The following is a 16,951-nucleotide window of genomic DNA, read 5'->3' on the forward strand; positions in this document are numbered from 1 at the left end:
AAAGTGAAACCAATAGCGGCATAAGGCAATAGTCAGAAGTAAAATAAGATGGGGCAAAAGGGCTCAAAGATGTATGAATTATTTGCTCAGGTTTTACTTTTGATGCTTAAAGCTCGGGGTAATAAAGTTTCTGAACTTTATTGTTGACTGAATTTTTACAGCATATCCATGGTGCATCTCCCTGGTTTCCTGATGGTGGCTCTGGTGACATAGAAATCTGGCAGAAAGTTGGAGAAGATTTAAAAAATTATTACGAGTCTCGAGGGCCTACTCATACTCCTGTTGTTACATATAGTTTGTGGAGTCTGATAAAAATATGTTTAGATTCTTCTCATGATAGTGTTGATTTGAATGTAAAGTCAGAAAAACATAAGCCTCTGACAGAAGGAGAGACTGTATTAACTACTGTGTCGCCACTTCCTAAACCGAAAGAGCTAATGAATTTCAATAGTTTAGATGAAGAGGAACATTTTGACTTAACAGATGAGGCTTGTAAACATAAAAGAGAGAACTATCCTGAGGATGGTTTTCTAATGGCTGTGATAGATAAGTCAGTGAAAAAGCTGCAGGTTAATAAGGACTGTCTTCCTCAAAAATCTACATCTGTAAAAATGCTGAGTCCCTTGCAGCGCGCTGTACAAGGAGCAATAAAACGAGGAGAAGATCCTATTTTCTGTTGTCCCGTCATAGAAAGACCTGGTCCTAATAATCCTCAACAAGCTACTAGGGAGCATCAGGCTCTCCCTTTGAAAGTTTTGAAAGATTGAAAATCTGCCTGTGCTCAATATGGGCCCACTGCTCCTTTTACTGCTGCTATGGTTGACAGGAGAAGCTCTTCCCCCCGCTGATTGGAAGTCTATTGCACGAGCTTGTTTAAATGGTGGAGATTATTTAATATGGAAGTTTGATTTTTATGAACGGGCTGCTGAACAAGCAGAAAAGAATGCTGCCCATAATATTCCAGTTGATTATCATATGCTGATTGGGGAAGGACAATATCTTTCTTTACAAGATCAATTAACTTATCCCTTTGTTGCTTATCCTCAAATAAATCATTTGGCATTACAAGCCTGGAGGAAATGTCCTTCTACACACAAAACTGAAGATCTTTCAAAACTTAGACAGGGACCTGATGAACCATACGCTGATTTTGTAGATAGGTTGTCACAGGCGGTGGGGAGACTCATTGTGGACGGACTCACTGGTACAATTGTAGTTAAGCAACTTGCTTTTGAAAATGCTAATAATGAGTGTCAGGCTGCGATTCGACCTTGGAGAAAACGGGGAACATTGGAGGATTATATTCGCCTTTGTGCAGACATTGGGCCTACTTATATACAGGGTGCTGCTGTGGCTGCAGCATTAACTGACGTGGGGTTTAAAAACAATCAAAAGAAAACAAAGACTTGTTTTAAATGCGGAAAGGGCAGGTCCTTTTGCTAGAGAATGTAGATCTTTTAATTCTAACCCTAGTCCTTCCTTCCCTACTCAGAAACCTCCAGATGGTCAGAAAATCCCTGGTTTATGCCCTACATGCAATAGGGGAAAACATTGGGCACAAGATTGTTGCTCAGTGGCCCACAAGGATGGGCCACCACTGTCGGGGAACTCCTCCCGGGGCCTTCCCCGGCCCCAACAAATAATAAGGGCAATGTCTGTGTATCCTCCTCAAATTATCAATCAGACATTAACCAAAAACAAAAACATACAATATCCTCGCTCTCCAGAGCAACACCAGGAAGCGCAGGACTGGAGCTCAGTACCTCCGCCCGATATGTATTAACTCCTGAAATGGGTCCTCAGGCCCTCTCTACGGGCATCTGTGGACCTTTACCCAAGGGTTTGATGGGACTATTATTGGGAAGAAGTAGCGTCGCCATGAAAGGTTTAACTGTTATGCCAGGAGTCATAGATTCTGACTACGAAGGAGAAATAAAAGTCATGGCACAAACTATTAAAAATATAATAACTATTTCTCCTGGTGATAAAATTGCACAATTGCTACTTTTGCCCTTTGTACCTCATGGACAAATTTTACAACATCAAAAGAGAGAAACAAAGGCTTTTGGATCGTCTAATGCTGCCTACTGGATTCAGAAGATAGGGAAAGAACGTCCAGAAATGAAATGAACCATTAATGGAAAGGTTTTTTCAGGTTTGTTAGACACTGGAGCTGATGTCTCTGTTATGACGCAGGTACACTGGCCTAAACGTTGGCCCATTAGTCCTACTATTACAGAACTTCACGGAATAGGACAAAGTTCTTCTCCTATGCAAAGTAGTCAGTTTTTTTTTATGGCAAGATAGTGAGGGCCATTCAGGATATTTCCAGCCTCATGTTTTGCCTGGGCTGCCTTTAAACCTCTGGGGCCGAGATATATTAAAAGAAATGGGAGTATTACTTTATAGTCCAAACTCTCAAGTCTCTAATATGATGTTGTATCAAGGATTTCTTCCCACAAAAGGGCTGGGAACAAATCAACAAGGAACTGTCAGTCCTATTGATGTGAAAATAAAAAATGATAGACAAGGTTTGGGTTTTTCTTAGGCGCCTTGGATTCTCCACTCACTGCTGATCCAATTACTTGGCTGACTGATGACCCTGTATGGGTGGACCAATGGCCCCTCACAAAGGAGAAATGAGAAGCTGCAGAACAATTAGTACTGGAACAATTAGGGCATTTAGAAATTTCCAGTAGTCCTTGGAATACTCCTATTTTTATTATCAAGAAAAAATCTGGAAAATGTAGGTTATTACAGGATCTAAGAGCTGTTAATAAAACTATGCTAATAATGGGAGCTCTTCAACCAGGCCTACCCTCTCCAACAGCCATACCACACAATTATCATCTTTTAGTTATAGATTTAAAAGATTGTTTTTTCACTATTCCTTTGTTTCCTGAAGATAGAAAACATTTTGCTTTTAGCTTGCCTTCCTTAAATTTTAAGGAACCCATGAGGAGATTTCAATGGAAAGTATTGCCTCAGGGCATGGCAAATAGTCCTACATTATGCCAAAAATATGTGGCTCAGGCCTTGACTCCTGTGAGAAAAAGGTTTCCATCGTTATATCTCATACATTATATGGATGATATGCTTTTAGCCACTGATAATATTTCTTTATTAGAGACTGCTTTTCCATTTTTACAACAGTCCTTACAATCATTTGGCTTGGTCACTGCCTCAAAAAAATTCAAAGACAATCTCCATTTTTATATTTGGGAAAATATATTGATAACACTACTATTAGGCCTCAAAAACTGCAAATTCGAGTTGATAATTTAAAAACATGAAATGCTTTTCAAAAATTACTTGGAGATATTAATTGGCTAAGGCCTTCCTTAAAACTTACTACTGCTCAATTACAGCCTTTGTTTGATATTCTTAAAGGTGACTCAGATCCTTCTTCTTCACGCTCTATGACTCCAGAAGGATTTCAAGCTTTACAAATAGTCAGTAGATCTATCAGTTCTACACAATTAACTAGAATTCATACTCACCTTCCAATTTTCTTAATAATTTGTCCAACTCCTCACGTGACTACTGCCGTCTTATGGCAAACTGTTGGAATTATTGAATAGATTCATATGAAAACTACACCCTCTAAAGTTATTAACCCTTATTATGAACTTATTAGTAATTTAATAATGCAAGGTAGAACTAGATGCTTACAACCTATAAGTATAGAACCTTCTCAAATTATTATCCCTTATTCAGTTAGTCAACAAAATTGGCTTTTTCAACATAGTAATGAATGGGGTCTTGCTCTTGCAGGATTTTCAGGTACCTTGGAACGCCATTACCCTGCTGATAAATTGATCCAATTCAGCAAACTTAACTCATATCTTTCCTTCTATAATTAGGCAACAGCCTGTTCCTCATGTACCTTTGGTTTTTACGGACGGTTCTTCTTCAGGAGTGGCTACTGTAATCATTGACCACAGAACAAACCTCGTTAAAGAAACTTCCTTGACTTCAGCTCAACGTGTTGAACTGTATGCTGTCATTATGTCTTTTAAACATTTGCCTTCTATATCTTTTAATTTGTTTTCTGATAGTAAATATCTTATTAGCTTGTGATTTCTTCTGGAGACTGCGAGCATAGGACATACTAATGACCCTGAATTATCATCCTCTTTTTGTTTGCTTCAACAGCTTATTCGTTCCCATGATGGTCCTGTTGCAGGTCTGTATATCCGTGCTCATTCTAACTTGCCTGGTCCATTGACTAAACTTAATGCGACTGCAGATGTTTTAACTCGATCTAAACGTGATCTTTATCCTGTACATTTTCCTCCCAAGAATAGAGTTGAAGTTACTCCTCCTCCTCAATCTCTTTTCCCTAAAGCAGGACAGGTCCCAATTTACCGTACTCCTCCTTTCCGTTCATCATGCTGTCAAGAATGGCTAATGTACTGCATTCATTATCTTCATACTCTTGATACTCATGGTCCATGTCCTGGACACCCTCATATTATGGTAAGTTATGATCAAACTGCTTCACAAGCAGCACAGCCGTTGCACGCTTTACACCGTCAGTCGGCGGCTACATTGCACGCACAATTTTCCCTTACTGGTGAAGCCGCCCCACAAATTGTTAAGCAATGCCCACAATGCTTACCTCACCTTCCTGTTCCACATTATGTTGTTAATCCTCGTGGATTATTACCTAGACATTTATGGCAAATGGATGTTACTCGTATTCCGTCTTTTGGGAAATTACAGTTTGTTCATGTCACTATCGATACTTATTCTGGTTTCCTCTGTGCTACAGCACAGACCGGAGAAGCTACTAAACACGTTATCACTCATTTATTACACTGTTTTGCTTTCATGAACCTTCCCAAAATTATTAAAACAGATAATGGGCCCGCTGCTTTTGCAACATTTTGTAATTCATTACAAAATTACCCATATTACAGGCATTCCATATAACCCTCAAGGACAACGTATTATAGAACGTGCAAATAGATCTTTAAAGCTAACTATTGAAAAAATAAAAAGGGGGGAATTGTATAGAACAACGCCACATAACCTTATAAATCATGCTCTGTTTATTTTAAATGTTCTCACTGTTGACAAATTTGGCTGCTCTGCAGGGGGAAGGTTGGTGGCTGAGCCAAGATTGGCCTCTCAATCTCCGGAGGTCCTCTGGAAAGATCCGTTAACCAGCACTTGGCGTGGTCCTGATCCTGTGTTGATTTGGGGACGTGGTCACGTGTGTATCCTTCCCAGATCAGTGCCTGGACCTTGCTGGCTTCCTGAGCGCTTAGTCAAGCAAATAGATGGCTCGCCACAGCTCACCTAGTTCAGAAGATGAAGAAGCTCTGCACCTCTCCTGAAAATTTGACAGTGTTGATTCAGAAAAAGAAGAAGAAGAGGAGAGCACTTGCCAGGACGACTCAAAGGAGTGATGTTCCAACTTGGGGACAAATTAAACAACTGGTTTCATGAGCTCAAGAGTCAGTGAAACAACAGAATAATCCTGTTACACCTGTAACTTTATTTTTGGTTATGTTGGCAACCATTTCATGTGTTCCCTTTGTTAATGCAGCAACTTACTGGGCCTATGTACCTTATCCTCCACTATTACAACCCATATCTTGGTCTGAAGCAGAGTTTCCTGTATTTTACAATGATAAGTGTTTATGGGCCTCTTATTGGGAATATAAAACAAATCAATATGTCTGTAAATTATACTAACTGGTTTAGTACCCATCCTGTCTGTCTTAGCCCATTGAATCTGGAAACTGGATGTGTAAAGGCTATTAGTTATGAGCATACAGATGTTTATGAGGGAACGGATCAATCAATTAGTTTGTCAGGCTCTCCAGGCATCCTTCGTTTTACAGGAACCAACATTACTCTTACATGCCCGGCTACCAGCCGACGAGAGGATCTTAAGGATACCATCATTTGGTATAAAATGGGCAACCTATTAATATTAGAGGTCGAATCTCATACGCCTCACCACTTAGGGATTCCGCTATTACTATAGCCAAGGTTACAGGTGAAGATTCAGGAAATTATTTCTGTATGAAGCGTTTACTTGGAGGACAAGGGATACTTATAGCTGGACGTAAGGTTACTATGCTTAACAGAAAATCAAAAAATCAATTGCCTCCCCTTACGACCGTTAACTTTCCTGGATCCAATTTTGAACATTGCAATGCATCTTGGAATAATAACCAAATATGGTGTACTATAGATTATACCAAGGTGTCAATTCTTATCTCTTCTTTTCCCATCATAGATAGGTTTATCACATTTCAAAAGAACTGGGATATATGGAAACTAGCTCTAACTTATTCCAATACACCTGTTATAACTTGTGTTGCTTCTCCATATACACGTTTGTGTGGTTCTATTAACATTGGTAATTCTTCCAAAGGAGGATATAATATTAGCTGTGTTAATTGTATTTTTAGCAGTTGTATGTTCCCTTCTGCAGGAACGCAATCTGTGCTTATACTAAAGCAACCCATGTATGTTATGGTGCCTGTACATCTGAGAGAACCTTGGTATGAAGATACTGGAGTACAGGCATGGGTGGAAGTCTCTAAAGCCTTGCAGAGGAGACGCTTTCTTGGGTGGCTAATAGTAAGTTTACTTGCGTCGGCTGCTCTGTCTGCTACTGTGGCTACTGCCGGTCTTGCTCTTTCACAGAGTATTAATCATGCTCACTTTGCTAATCAGTTATCTCAACATACCAGTCTTGCTTTATCTTTACAAAGTCACATATATTTACGGATTAATAACAAGTTAGATGAATTTAAAAACGCAATTTTGGGGATTGGAGATCAGATGGCAGCATTAAAATTGAGGATGCGTTTAGCTTGTCATGCAAAGTATACATGGATGTGTGTTACTCCTTAAAAGTACAGTGACTGTATTTGGGAATGGGAAAAAGTAAAAATGCATCTGCTGAGTGTTTGGTCAGATAATAATATTAGTCTTGATCTTAAGAAATTAAATGCTGAAATTCAGGATATACAAAATACACATCTTGATGATGTTTCGCCAGAAGATGTAATTCAAACTTTACTGGATCATTTAAAGTGGTTAAACCCTCAGTCTTGGATTACTGGAAGGTTGTCAGGATTTATTACCCTGGCCATAATTTGCCTATTATTGATAATAATCTCATGTCTGTTTCGTATCCTCATGCAACAGTACACTACTCTCGGCACTAAACTTCATGGAATTATTTTGCAGCAAAAGTTAAAAAATAAAAAAGACCTGTGGGAAGCAGTCAGCCTTGAGAGCAGGTAAGGACATGCCAGGCATGCCGCCGCTGCTCGAAGGGACTGTCCCTACTTGTTCCCCTCCTTGTTCCATTCCATGGGAGATAAATCACCAGGGCCCAGAGATCAGAAAGAATGTAAAATGAGACAAGCAAAGCTGTCTCCCCCCTGCACATGCAGGTTATTTTTGATGCTTCTGGGTTTATGGGTTTCCTCCCAGGGAAGTTAACCTTGAGCCGAGACAGTCTGTAGGTAATGTAAACCACCATCTGGCAACCTTCCTTTTTCTAGTCTAGATAATCTGCAACTGTAGCGCAATAAAATTTGCCTTGCAACCATCAGTTGTCTTGGTCCTTCTGACCCCATTCGTCGGTGCTACTTCAGTTCCTTACCCCTTCCCTTCTGACCCTGGGCGGTGAAATCCTCTTTCTCCGGCTGGTCCGCGGCACACATGAATATATGTCTTTGTCTTGCTGTACTGCACCTGTGCTGTCTAGTAACAGATATTTTGTCTGCTAGTAGTGTTCTAGATTATGTCTTTCCAAAGCGCTGAGGCAGTGCACCTATTCTGTAGTTGCAGCTGATGCCTGAATGTAGCCTAGCTGACAAATTATTGATTAATAAGAACTTGAATTTCTCAAAGATTTGTACTGTTAACCAAAATCTGAGCAAGGAGTCTCAAATGTAATTCTTAGCCAGAATTACATGTTAATGAACCATTTAACAGTGTGAATCAAGGAACATCAGTGTAAGGATTTCTTTTAATTTATTTTTTACCTGCTTGAAATATCAGTTAAAGTTTGCCAGCTTGGTTGCAGATGAACGGACGTTGGAAGTTCACCAAACTACTTAATGTGGGATAGGATAATAGACTTCCAGCGCCCTCAAGGCTGTGACCTTGCAGCCATTTTACATAGCACATCCTCCTCCTATAGGGATGAACCTTTCCCTGGCCCGAAAAGTAGCAGCTCTGTTGAAGCTTTGCTTATTGTAACAGGATTTTGTTTCCAGGTTACATGTCTGTGGAAGACTTAATTCTGAATAGAGATATAGATATTACTGGAAACGAATTGTTTTTTCTATTATACTCTGATTTATCAAAAAAGTAAAACATTTAAACTGTGCTACAGAAATTCAGAAGTTGTCTTGCAATCTTTAAACAATAAATGAATGAGTTGCCCTTAAAAAAAAAAAAAAGGATTAAGCAGTTAAGCTGTTGGTCCCACATCAGACAAATTTTCCTATACCTTCTGTCAATATTGTTAACAGAGACTGTTATTTTATTAATCCTTATGATCCCGTGATTCTTTCTTTCATGTTTCAGGGCACAGCAGGTGAGAGAGTGGATTTGTTAAGCTGGGTGGGTTTATCCTTCTTTTATGCGTTCATTCAATTTTATGTTCATTTACTTATTGTACACACATGGCAATAGAAGCTGCTAAAGCAATCATTGCTATTCTGCAAAACAACAAGGCACAGAAGCAGATGTCTTATTTCTGAGATTTCTCCCCCCAGGATTATTATGATTAAAGATCCTTTCCCCCCACTCCCTGGAGAGGACAAGGGGCTGCTCGCTGGAGGTTTTTTAATGACTTGGGGAAAGGCTCAAATATCCCCCCGTTATGGTAATCCACCCCAGGGGCAAACCTCACAAGAATATTATGAATTTATTTTATTGTTCTATCCTTGCAAAGGTAATACTCAGCTCATTAGAATATGAAAACTATACTGTCAAATTTCAGAATTACATGGATGAAGAAAATCACCAGTGGCATCATATCACGTGTGTTATAGTTGTATTTACTATATTGACTCTATTAACTATGTTGTGTTAACAATATATTGTATAACTATATATTGAAAAGGCAAAATGCTGTAACTTATTTCAGAAAAAATAATTATGTTGGCAAACCCCAAATTGTACACTGTAGACAGGTCCTAGGAAAAGAAGATTTAATTCATAGTGGACAAGAGGTTAGCTTCTGTTTTCAGCCATGTGCTATTTCAAGAATTAAACGTCATGAATAATACAGGATATAAGAGGAATAGTCTAAAGACGGAAAAGCACATTTTGATTAGGAAAGAGAATTTAAGGCTTAAGTCTTTTTTTTTAAGGAAAACTGCCTTATTACTATGAGATAAGAAAATTGTTTCCTTCTTTTCTTCCTTGCTTTCTTCTTTTTCTTTTTTTTAACCTTTTTAATTTTGGATATTTGACCTCTAAGCTGAGATGACTGAAAATGCCTCCTCTGGGCATCAACATTTTTGAAAGACTTTTTCCCCCTCCCTAAGGGCTATTTGTCTCTTGGAGGCATTGCCTACATTACTCACCAAGAGGCAAGCATTTGTCCTTGCACTAAATGCTGACATCTCCTGATAAGAGGGAAGCTGCAAAGTAGAAGAATTGAAGGTCAATATGTTGATAGTGGTCTCAAGAGCATTGACGTACATTTGTGTATTGGGGAAGGGGAGAGAAGCTTGAGAGTGGGCCAGTGGGGAGGGGTAAATATTTTGTGATGCTGTCTACCTATGGGCTTATAAAGTTTACAGCTGCATTAGGAGGACAAGCATTACCATTAGCATGAAAAGTAGGGCAGACCTCAGTTGCAAAAGCTTCTAGCCATACACATAGGGCAATACGTAAATGATACACCTTATTGCATTCACCCATTCACCCTCCCCTGTTCATGCTAATTGGAAATTTCAGTCCATTTCAGAGAAGTAACACAACTATCGATCATTTCCCCTGGCACGAATCTTCCTAGAGCTCACGCACTAGCCCATGTGTCTTAGATTTAATATCTGATCACTAGCTGGATTGAAGCCAAGAGGTGGTTCCCAAAGTTGCTGCACATTAGAATCACCTGGGGAACTCTGAGCCCTCCCTGTGCCCAGGCTCCTCCCTAGACCTACTGAATCAAAATCTCTGGGGCTGGGACCCAGACACCAATGTTTTTCTTAAAAGCTCTTTAGGTAATTCAAATGAGCAGCAAAGCTTGAGAAGCAGCCCAATAACGGGAACAAACTTATTTCACACAGATAAAGTGGGGCAATTCATGTGTTAAAAGAACATGAATATATGTCCATGCCTCTCTCACGCTTTGTCACAGTTTACCCTTCCCCCTCCCCATATCCTCAAGTCCGTTCTCTAGTAAGTCTGTGTCTTTATTCCTGTTTTATCCCTAGGTTCTTCATGACATTTTTTTTTCTTAAATCCATATATATGTGTTAGCATACGGTATTTGTCTCTCTCTTTCTGACTTACTTCTACACTGTTGGTGGGGATGTAAATTGGTGCAACCACTATGGAAAACACTATGACAGTTCCTCAAAAAGCTAAAAATAGAGCTACCATATGATCCAGCAATCTTACTCCTGGGCAAATATCTGGACAAAACTATAATTCGAAAACATACATGCACCCCTATGTTCACAGCAGCACTATTTATAATAGCCAAGACATGCAAACAACCTAAATGTCCACTCACAGATGAATGGATAAAGAAGATGTGATATATATAAAATGGAATACTACTCAGCTATAAAAAAGAATGAAATAATGCCATTTGCAGCAACATGGCTGGACCTAGAGACTATTATACTAAATGAAGTAAGTGAGAAGGAGAAAGACAAATACCATAAGGTACCACTTATATGTGGAATCTAGAATATGATACAAATGAACTTATCCATGAAACAGAAACAGACTCACAGACATAGCACACAAACTTGTGGTTCCCGAGGGGAAGGGGGAGGTGGGGGAGTGATGGATTGGGAGTTTGGGATTAGCAGAGGTAACCTATTATATATATGGTGGATAAACAACAAGGTCCTACTGTATAGTACAGGGAACTATAGTCAATGTCCTGTAATTAACCATAATGGAAAAGAATATGAAAAATTATATATATGTATAACTGAATCACTTTGTTGTACAGCATAAACTAACACAACATTGTATATCAACTATACTTCAGTAAAATAAATTTTTTAAAAAAGAAAAAAAACATGAATATATATATATATACTTATAGATATATATATATATATATATATTTCTTTTTTTCCTCTTTATTCTGTTTGTGTTTCAAATAGGCTTTTTTTTTCCTTCTGCAAAAAGCGTTATTGTTTCCATTTGGTCCAAGGCTTGGGAGAGGGCTCCAGGGCGGTTACAAAGCTGCCTAGTAGCTGCAGAGCAGGGCTTCAGGCAGAAGCTCTGATGCCAGAGGGGCTCCTCAGAGGCGGCTGGACTTCAGAGACTCCTGTTTGTGCTCGAGGGTGAGCCTTTCAAAGAGATACTCGCCCAGCACAGCCTGCGGACCAGCCAGCCTGCGGAGGTTGGTCAGGTGGTCGCCCATCTTCTTGATGAGTTTCACCTGCTCCTCCAGGAAGCGGCTCTCCAGGAAGTCACAGAGGTGGGAGTCTGCGCGGGCGGAAGCCAGGGCGCGCAGATGTGATAGTGCCTGGTGCAGGCTCTTCTCCCTAAGAATGGCGGCTTCCACAGCGTCCTGGGTTTTACCCCACTCATCTTGAGAAGGCTTCCGCGCATCCTGGAAGAGGGCGCGGCCACAGCACTGGTTTTGCATTTTCAAGAGACGCTGGGCGCCCTCACACTTCTCCTCAGCCAGTTGGCGAAAAATGTGGCCCACACTGTCCAGAGTCCCATTGTTGCTGTCGAAATAGAAGCTCAGAGAGAGGTAAGTGTCCCCAGATGCATGTTGAACAGGCGGTGGACGGCGGCCTCCACCTCGATGGAATAATTCTGACGAACCTGGGAACTCGTGGTTGATCAGTGATAAGGAGCTAAGCTCAAAAAACGGTGTTGGCCTGTCCTGGAGGCTGAGGATAGCTGAGTGGCTGATTCCAAAGGTTGCGACAGGAAGAAAGGTTGGAGGGTGGTCGGGGGCTGGAGCAAGGAGCGTCCCTGGGTCTGTTCATTCCAAACACTGTTGAAGCAAAAGACAGAACTGCAGGACTGCCGAGCGCACTGCCTCAAATAGGCTTTGATATAAATGAACAAGAAGTCCAAGCAAGGACAAAACTTACCCTTCCCCCCACCAAAATAGCTGGCGATACTAGAATCTAGACCTGGGAAGGGATTCTTCCATTACTTTCTGAACATTCCAAGCCACTAGAGCAGTGGTTCTCAAAGTATGGTCACCTTGTAACCAAGCAGTACCCTATGGGGCCTTCCTAGGACAGACCCATCCCCCATATCCTCTGCTGTAGTTCCTCTCTGAAGTACTCAGATAATAGTATCTCAGGCATATTTCTTGAGTTTTCAGATGCTAAAAACCACCACCCAATGGAAGAAATTAACTCCTTGATGATCATGAGCACGTAGCCCCCAGACCTTCTGGCACCTAAGGATGGATAATGTTACCTGCCCTGTGGCCTCAACATCAACCAATCAGAGGATTGTGCACGAGCTGATCACATTCCCTGGGACGTCCCTCCCTCACCTGGCCTTTAAAAATGCTTTGCTGAAATCCTTTGGAGATTTCAGGGTGTTTTGGAACTCGGGCCACCCCTCTCCTTGCTCGATCCTGCAATAAACCTTTCTCTGCTCCAGACTCCAGCCTTTAGGTTTGTTTGGCCTCACTGTGCTTCAGACAGACGAACCTGCATTCGGTAACAACCTGACCAGTTTTACCAGCGTCCCCTGATAATGTGTCAGATATTCAAGTTTTAGGGCCCTGTCCCAGCCCTATGGAATCAGCAACTCTGGTGGGGCTCAGTGATCTCTGTTACAACAGGCCCTCCAGATGATTTTTATTCACCTTAAAGTTTGAAAATATCTGCATTGTCAGCTGGCCAAAGCGTCCACCAGCAGGTGAAGGGGATTGGTGCCTGGAAAAGATAGGGACCAGCCAAGGCAAGTACAGCAGCATTTGCCGTGGTAGTAATGGAGAATGCCTTTTCTCCACTGGTTGGCACAGACTAGGATCTGGGAGCAGTGGCAGGGTTATTTAGGATGCTTTACATTTCAATGTAGAGGGACCGCTGTCCTGGTTTGCCAGGGACTTCCCCTGTGTGAGCACTTAAAATCTCATCCTGGCAAACCCCTTAGCCCTGGGTTTGAAAAACGTAGGGAATAACATGAAATTTAGGGGAAACATGATCTAGGTTTTGGGCAAGTCACAAGTGCTAATTAAAGCTAAGCAAGTATGGACAACACTAGCGTTCTTTAGCCCTTTGCGGGGAGGTAAATCTGATTGGGTGAAAGGACTTATTGTTAAGAGATCTTTGTAGAAACATCCCCTTCTGCTTAGTCCGCTGGTTCTCAGTTCTGGCTAGACATTGGCATCGTCTGAGGAGATTTAAAATGATTTTATTGGTCTACGATGACCAACCGTCAGTGTGAGGGTTTTTAAAAAGTGCTTCAGATGATTCTAATGCACAACCAAATTTAGGTGCCACTGCTTAAGCTTTTGAACCGCTGCTGCATATTTGCACCTCATCTTCCTATGAGAATATCCAACTGTAGTTGAGGTTTGTTTTTTTTTCTTTTTCTAACTGTCTTATTATAAGATTTACTGTCTTAAATAAGGTTGAATGTACAGAAAATCTTGCTAGTCCATCTGGTATAGCTGGATACTTAGAATAATATAGTTAAGATATATACCATTTAAGTATTGTGACTGGCCTTTTTTTGAAATTAACATATGCATTGAATTAGTATGTTCTCTTTTGAAGTTGTTATGTTGGGGAGCTATACCTCTAATCTGCCATTACTAAATATCTGGACACCTCTTATTAGGAATTGCTTTTAGAAATCTTTAGGGATTAAAACCAAGATTGCTGTATTATTTGTACTGGAACCACAAAAACCTCACAGAGTTCCCCCGCTGTACCTTCTACCCCCATCTCTAACCCTTGGCAACTTCTAATCTGTTCTCCATCTCCACGGTTTTGTTATTTTAAGAATAATATGTAAACATAATCATGAATTACTTAATCTTCGGAGATCGGCTTTTCAAAATTTTTCCCTCGGCATCATTCCCTTGAAGTTCATTTCAATTTTTGCATATATTAATAATTTGTTCCAGAAACTTCCGGGAAGATGGCAGAAGAGTAAGACGCGGAGATCACCTTCCTCCCCACAGATACACCAGAAATACATCTACGCGTGGAACAACTCCTACGGAGCACCTACTGAACGCTGGCAGAAGACCTCAGACCTCCCAAAAGGCAAGGAACCCCCCACGGACCTGGTTAGGGCAAAAGAAAAAACTAAACAGAGACAAAAGGATAGGGACGGGTCCTGCACCAGCGGGAGAGAGCTGTGAAGGAGGAAAAGTGTCCACACCCTAGGAGCCCCTTCGCGGGCGGAGACTTCGGGTGGCGGAGTGGGGGAGCTTGGGAGCCACGGAGGAGAGCACAGCAACAGGGGTGCGGAGGGCAAAGCGGAGAGATTCCAGCGCAGAGGATCGGGCCGAACGGCACTCACCAGCCGAGAGGCTTGTCTGCTCACCCGCCGGGGCGGGCGGGGCTGGGAGCTGAGGCTCCGGCTTCTGTCGGAGCGCCGGGAGAGGACTGGGGTTGGCGGCGTGAGCACAGCCTGCAGGGCGTTGGTGCGGCCGCGGCTAGCCGGGAGGGAGTCCGAGGAGGGGTCTGGACCTGCCGAATAGGCAAGAGACTTTTTCTTCCCTCTTTGTTTCCTGGTGCGCGAGGAGAGGGGATTAAGAACGCTGCTTGGGAGAGCTCCAGGGACGGGCGCGAGCCGCGGCTAAAAGTGCGGAGCCCAGAGACGGACATGGGACGCTAAGGCCGCTGCTGCCGCCGCCAGGAGGCCTGTGTGCGAACACAGGTCACTAGCCACACGCCCTTCCGGGGAGCCTGTGCAGCCTGCCACTGCCAGGGTCCCGGGATCCAGGGACGGCTCCCCCGGGAGAACGCACGGCGCGCCTCAGGCTGCAACGTCACGCCGGCCTCTGCCGCTGCAGGCCCGCCCTGCACTCCGTGACCCTCCCTACCCCCCCCCCCCCCCCCCCCCCCCCCCCGCCTGGGTGAGCCAGAGCCTCCGAATCAGCGGCTCCTTTAGCCCCGTCCTGTCTGAGCAAAGAACAGACGCCCTCCAGCGACCTACACGCACAGGCGGGGCCAAATCCAAAGCTGAGCCCCTGGGAACTGTGAGAACAAAGAAGAGAAAGGGAAATCTCTCCCAGCAGCCTCAGAAGCAGCGGATTAAAGCTCCACAATCAACTTGATATACCCTGCATCTGTGGAATACATGAATAGACAACGAATCATCCCAAATTAAGGAGCCCTGTGGATGAAAGGCTCTTGGTGCTGCAGCCAGGAGTCAGTGCTGTGCCTCTGAGGTGGGAGAGCCAACTTCAGGACACTGGTCCACAAGAGGCCTCCCAGCTGCACATAATATCAAACAGCGAAAATCTCCCAGAGATCTCCATCTCAACGCCAGCACCCAGCTTCACTCAACGACCAGCAAGCTACAGTGCTGGACATCCTATGCCAAACAACTAGCAAGACAGGAACACAACCCCACCCATTAGCAGAGAGGCTGCCCAAAATCATAATAAGTCTACAGACACCCCAAAACACACCACCAGACGTGGACCTGCCCACCAGAAAGACAAGATCCAGCCTCATCCACCAGAACACAGGCACTAGTACCATCCACCAGGAAGCCTACACAACCCACTGAACCAACCTTAGCCACTGGGGACAGACACAAAAAACAACAGGAACTACGAACCTTCAGCCTGCAAAAAAGGAGACCCCAAACACAGTAAGATAAGCAAAATGAAAAGACAGAAAAACACACAGCAGATGAAGGAGCAAGATAAAAACCCACCAGACCTAACAAATGAAGAGGAAATAGGCAGTCTACCTGAAAAAGAATTCAGAATAATGATAGTAAGGTTGATCCGAAATCTTGGAGATAGAATGGACAATAGAATGGACAAATTGCAAGAATCAGTTAACAAGGACCTAGAAGAACTAAAGATGAAACAAGCAACGATGAACAACACAATAAAGGAAATTAAAAGTACTCTAGATGGGATCAATAGCAGAACAACTGAGGCAGAAGAACGGATAAGTGACCTGGAAGATAAAATAGTGGAAATAACTACTGCAGAGCAGAATAAAGAAAAAAGAATGAAAAGAACTGAGGACAGTCTCAGAGACCTCTGGGACAACATTAAACGCACCAATATTCGAATTATAGGGGTTCCAGAAGAAGAAGAGAAAAAGGAAGGGACTGAGAAAATATTTGAAGAGATTATAGTTGAAAACTTCCCTAATATGGGAAAGGAAATAGTTAATCAAGTCCAGGAAGCACAGAGAGTCCCATACAGGATAAATCCAAGGAGAAATACGCCAAGACACATATTAATCAAACTGTCAAAAATTAAATACAAAGAAAACATATTAAAAGCAGCAAGGGAAAAACAACAAATAACACACAAGGGAATCCCCATAAGGTTAACAGCTGATCTTTCAGCAGAAACTCTGCAAGCCAGAAGGGAGTGGCAGGACATATTGAAAGTGTTGAAGGAGAAAAACCTGCAGTCAAGACTACTCTACCCAGCAAGGATCTCATTCAGATTTGATGGAGAAATTAAAACCTTTACAGACAAGCAAAAGCTGAGAGAGTTCAGCACCACCAAACCAGCTCTACAACAACTGCTACAGGAACTTCTCTAGGCAAGAAACACAAAAGAAGGAAGGGACCTACAATA

At 42.3% G+C, this 16,951-nt stretch overlaps 1 protein-coding gene across 1 annotated transcript; it reads right to left on the reverse strand.

Annotated features, from left to right (window-relative positions):
- Positions 1-3: 3 nt before the first annotated feature.
- LOC307181427 (ferritin light chain-like) lies at positions 4-12,177 on the reverse strand. Its single transcript, XM_079946629.1, has one exon. The coding sequence runs from the start codon at positions 11,828-11,830 to the stop codon at positions 11,480-11,482; it is 351 nt and encodes a 116-aa protein (XP_079802755.1). The 5' UTR covers positions 11,831-12,177; the 3' UTR covers positions 4-11,479.
- Positions 12,178-16,951: the final 4,774 nt, after the last annotated feature.

The sequence above is a fragment of the Stenella coeruleoalba genome (assembly GCF_951394435.1).
Source record: "Stenella coeruleoalba genome assembly, contig: scaffold_500, whole genome shotgun sequence".
NCBI classification, from domain to species: Eukaryota; Metazoa; Chordata; class Mammalia; order Artiodactyla; family Delphinidae; genus Stenella; species Stenella coeruleoalba.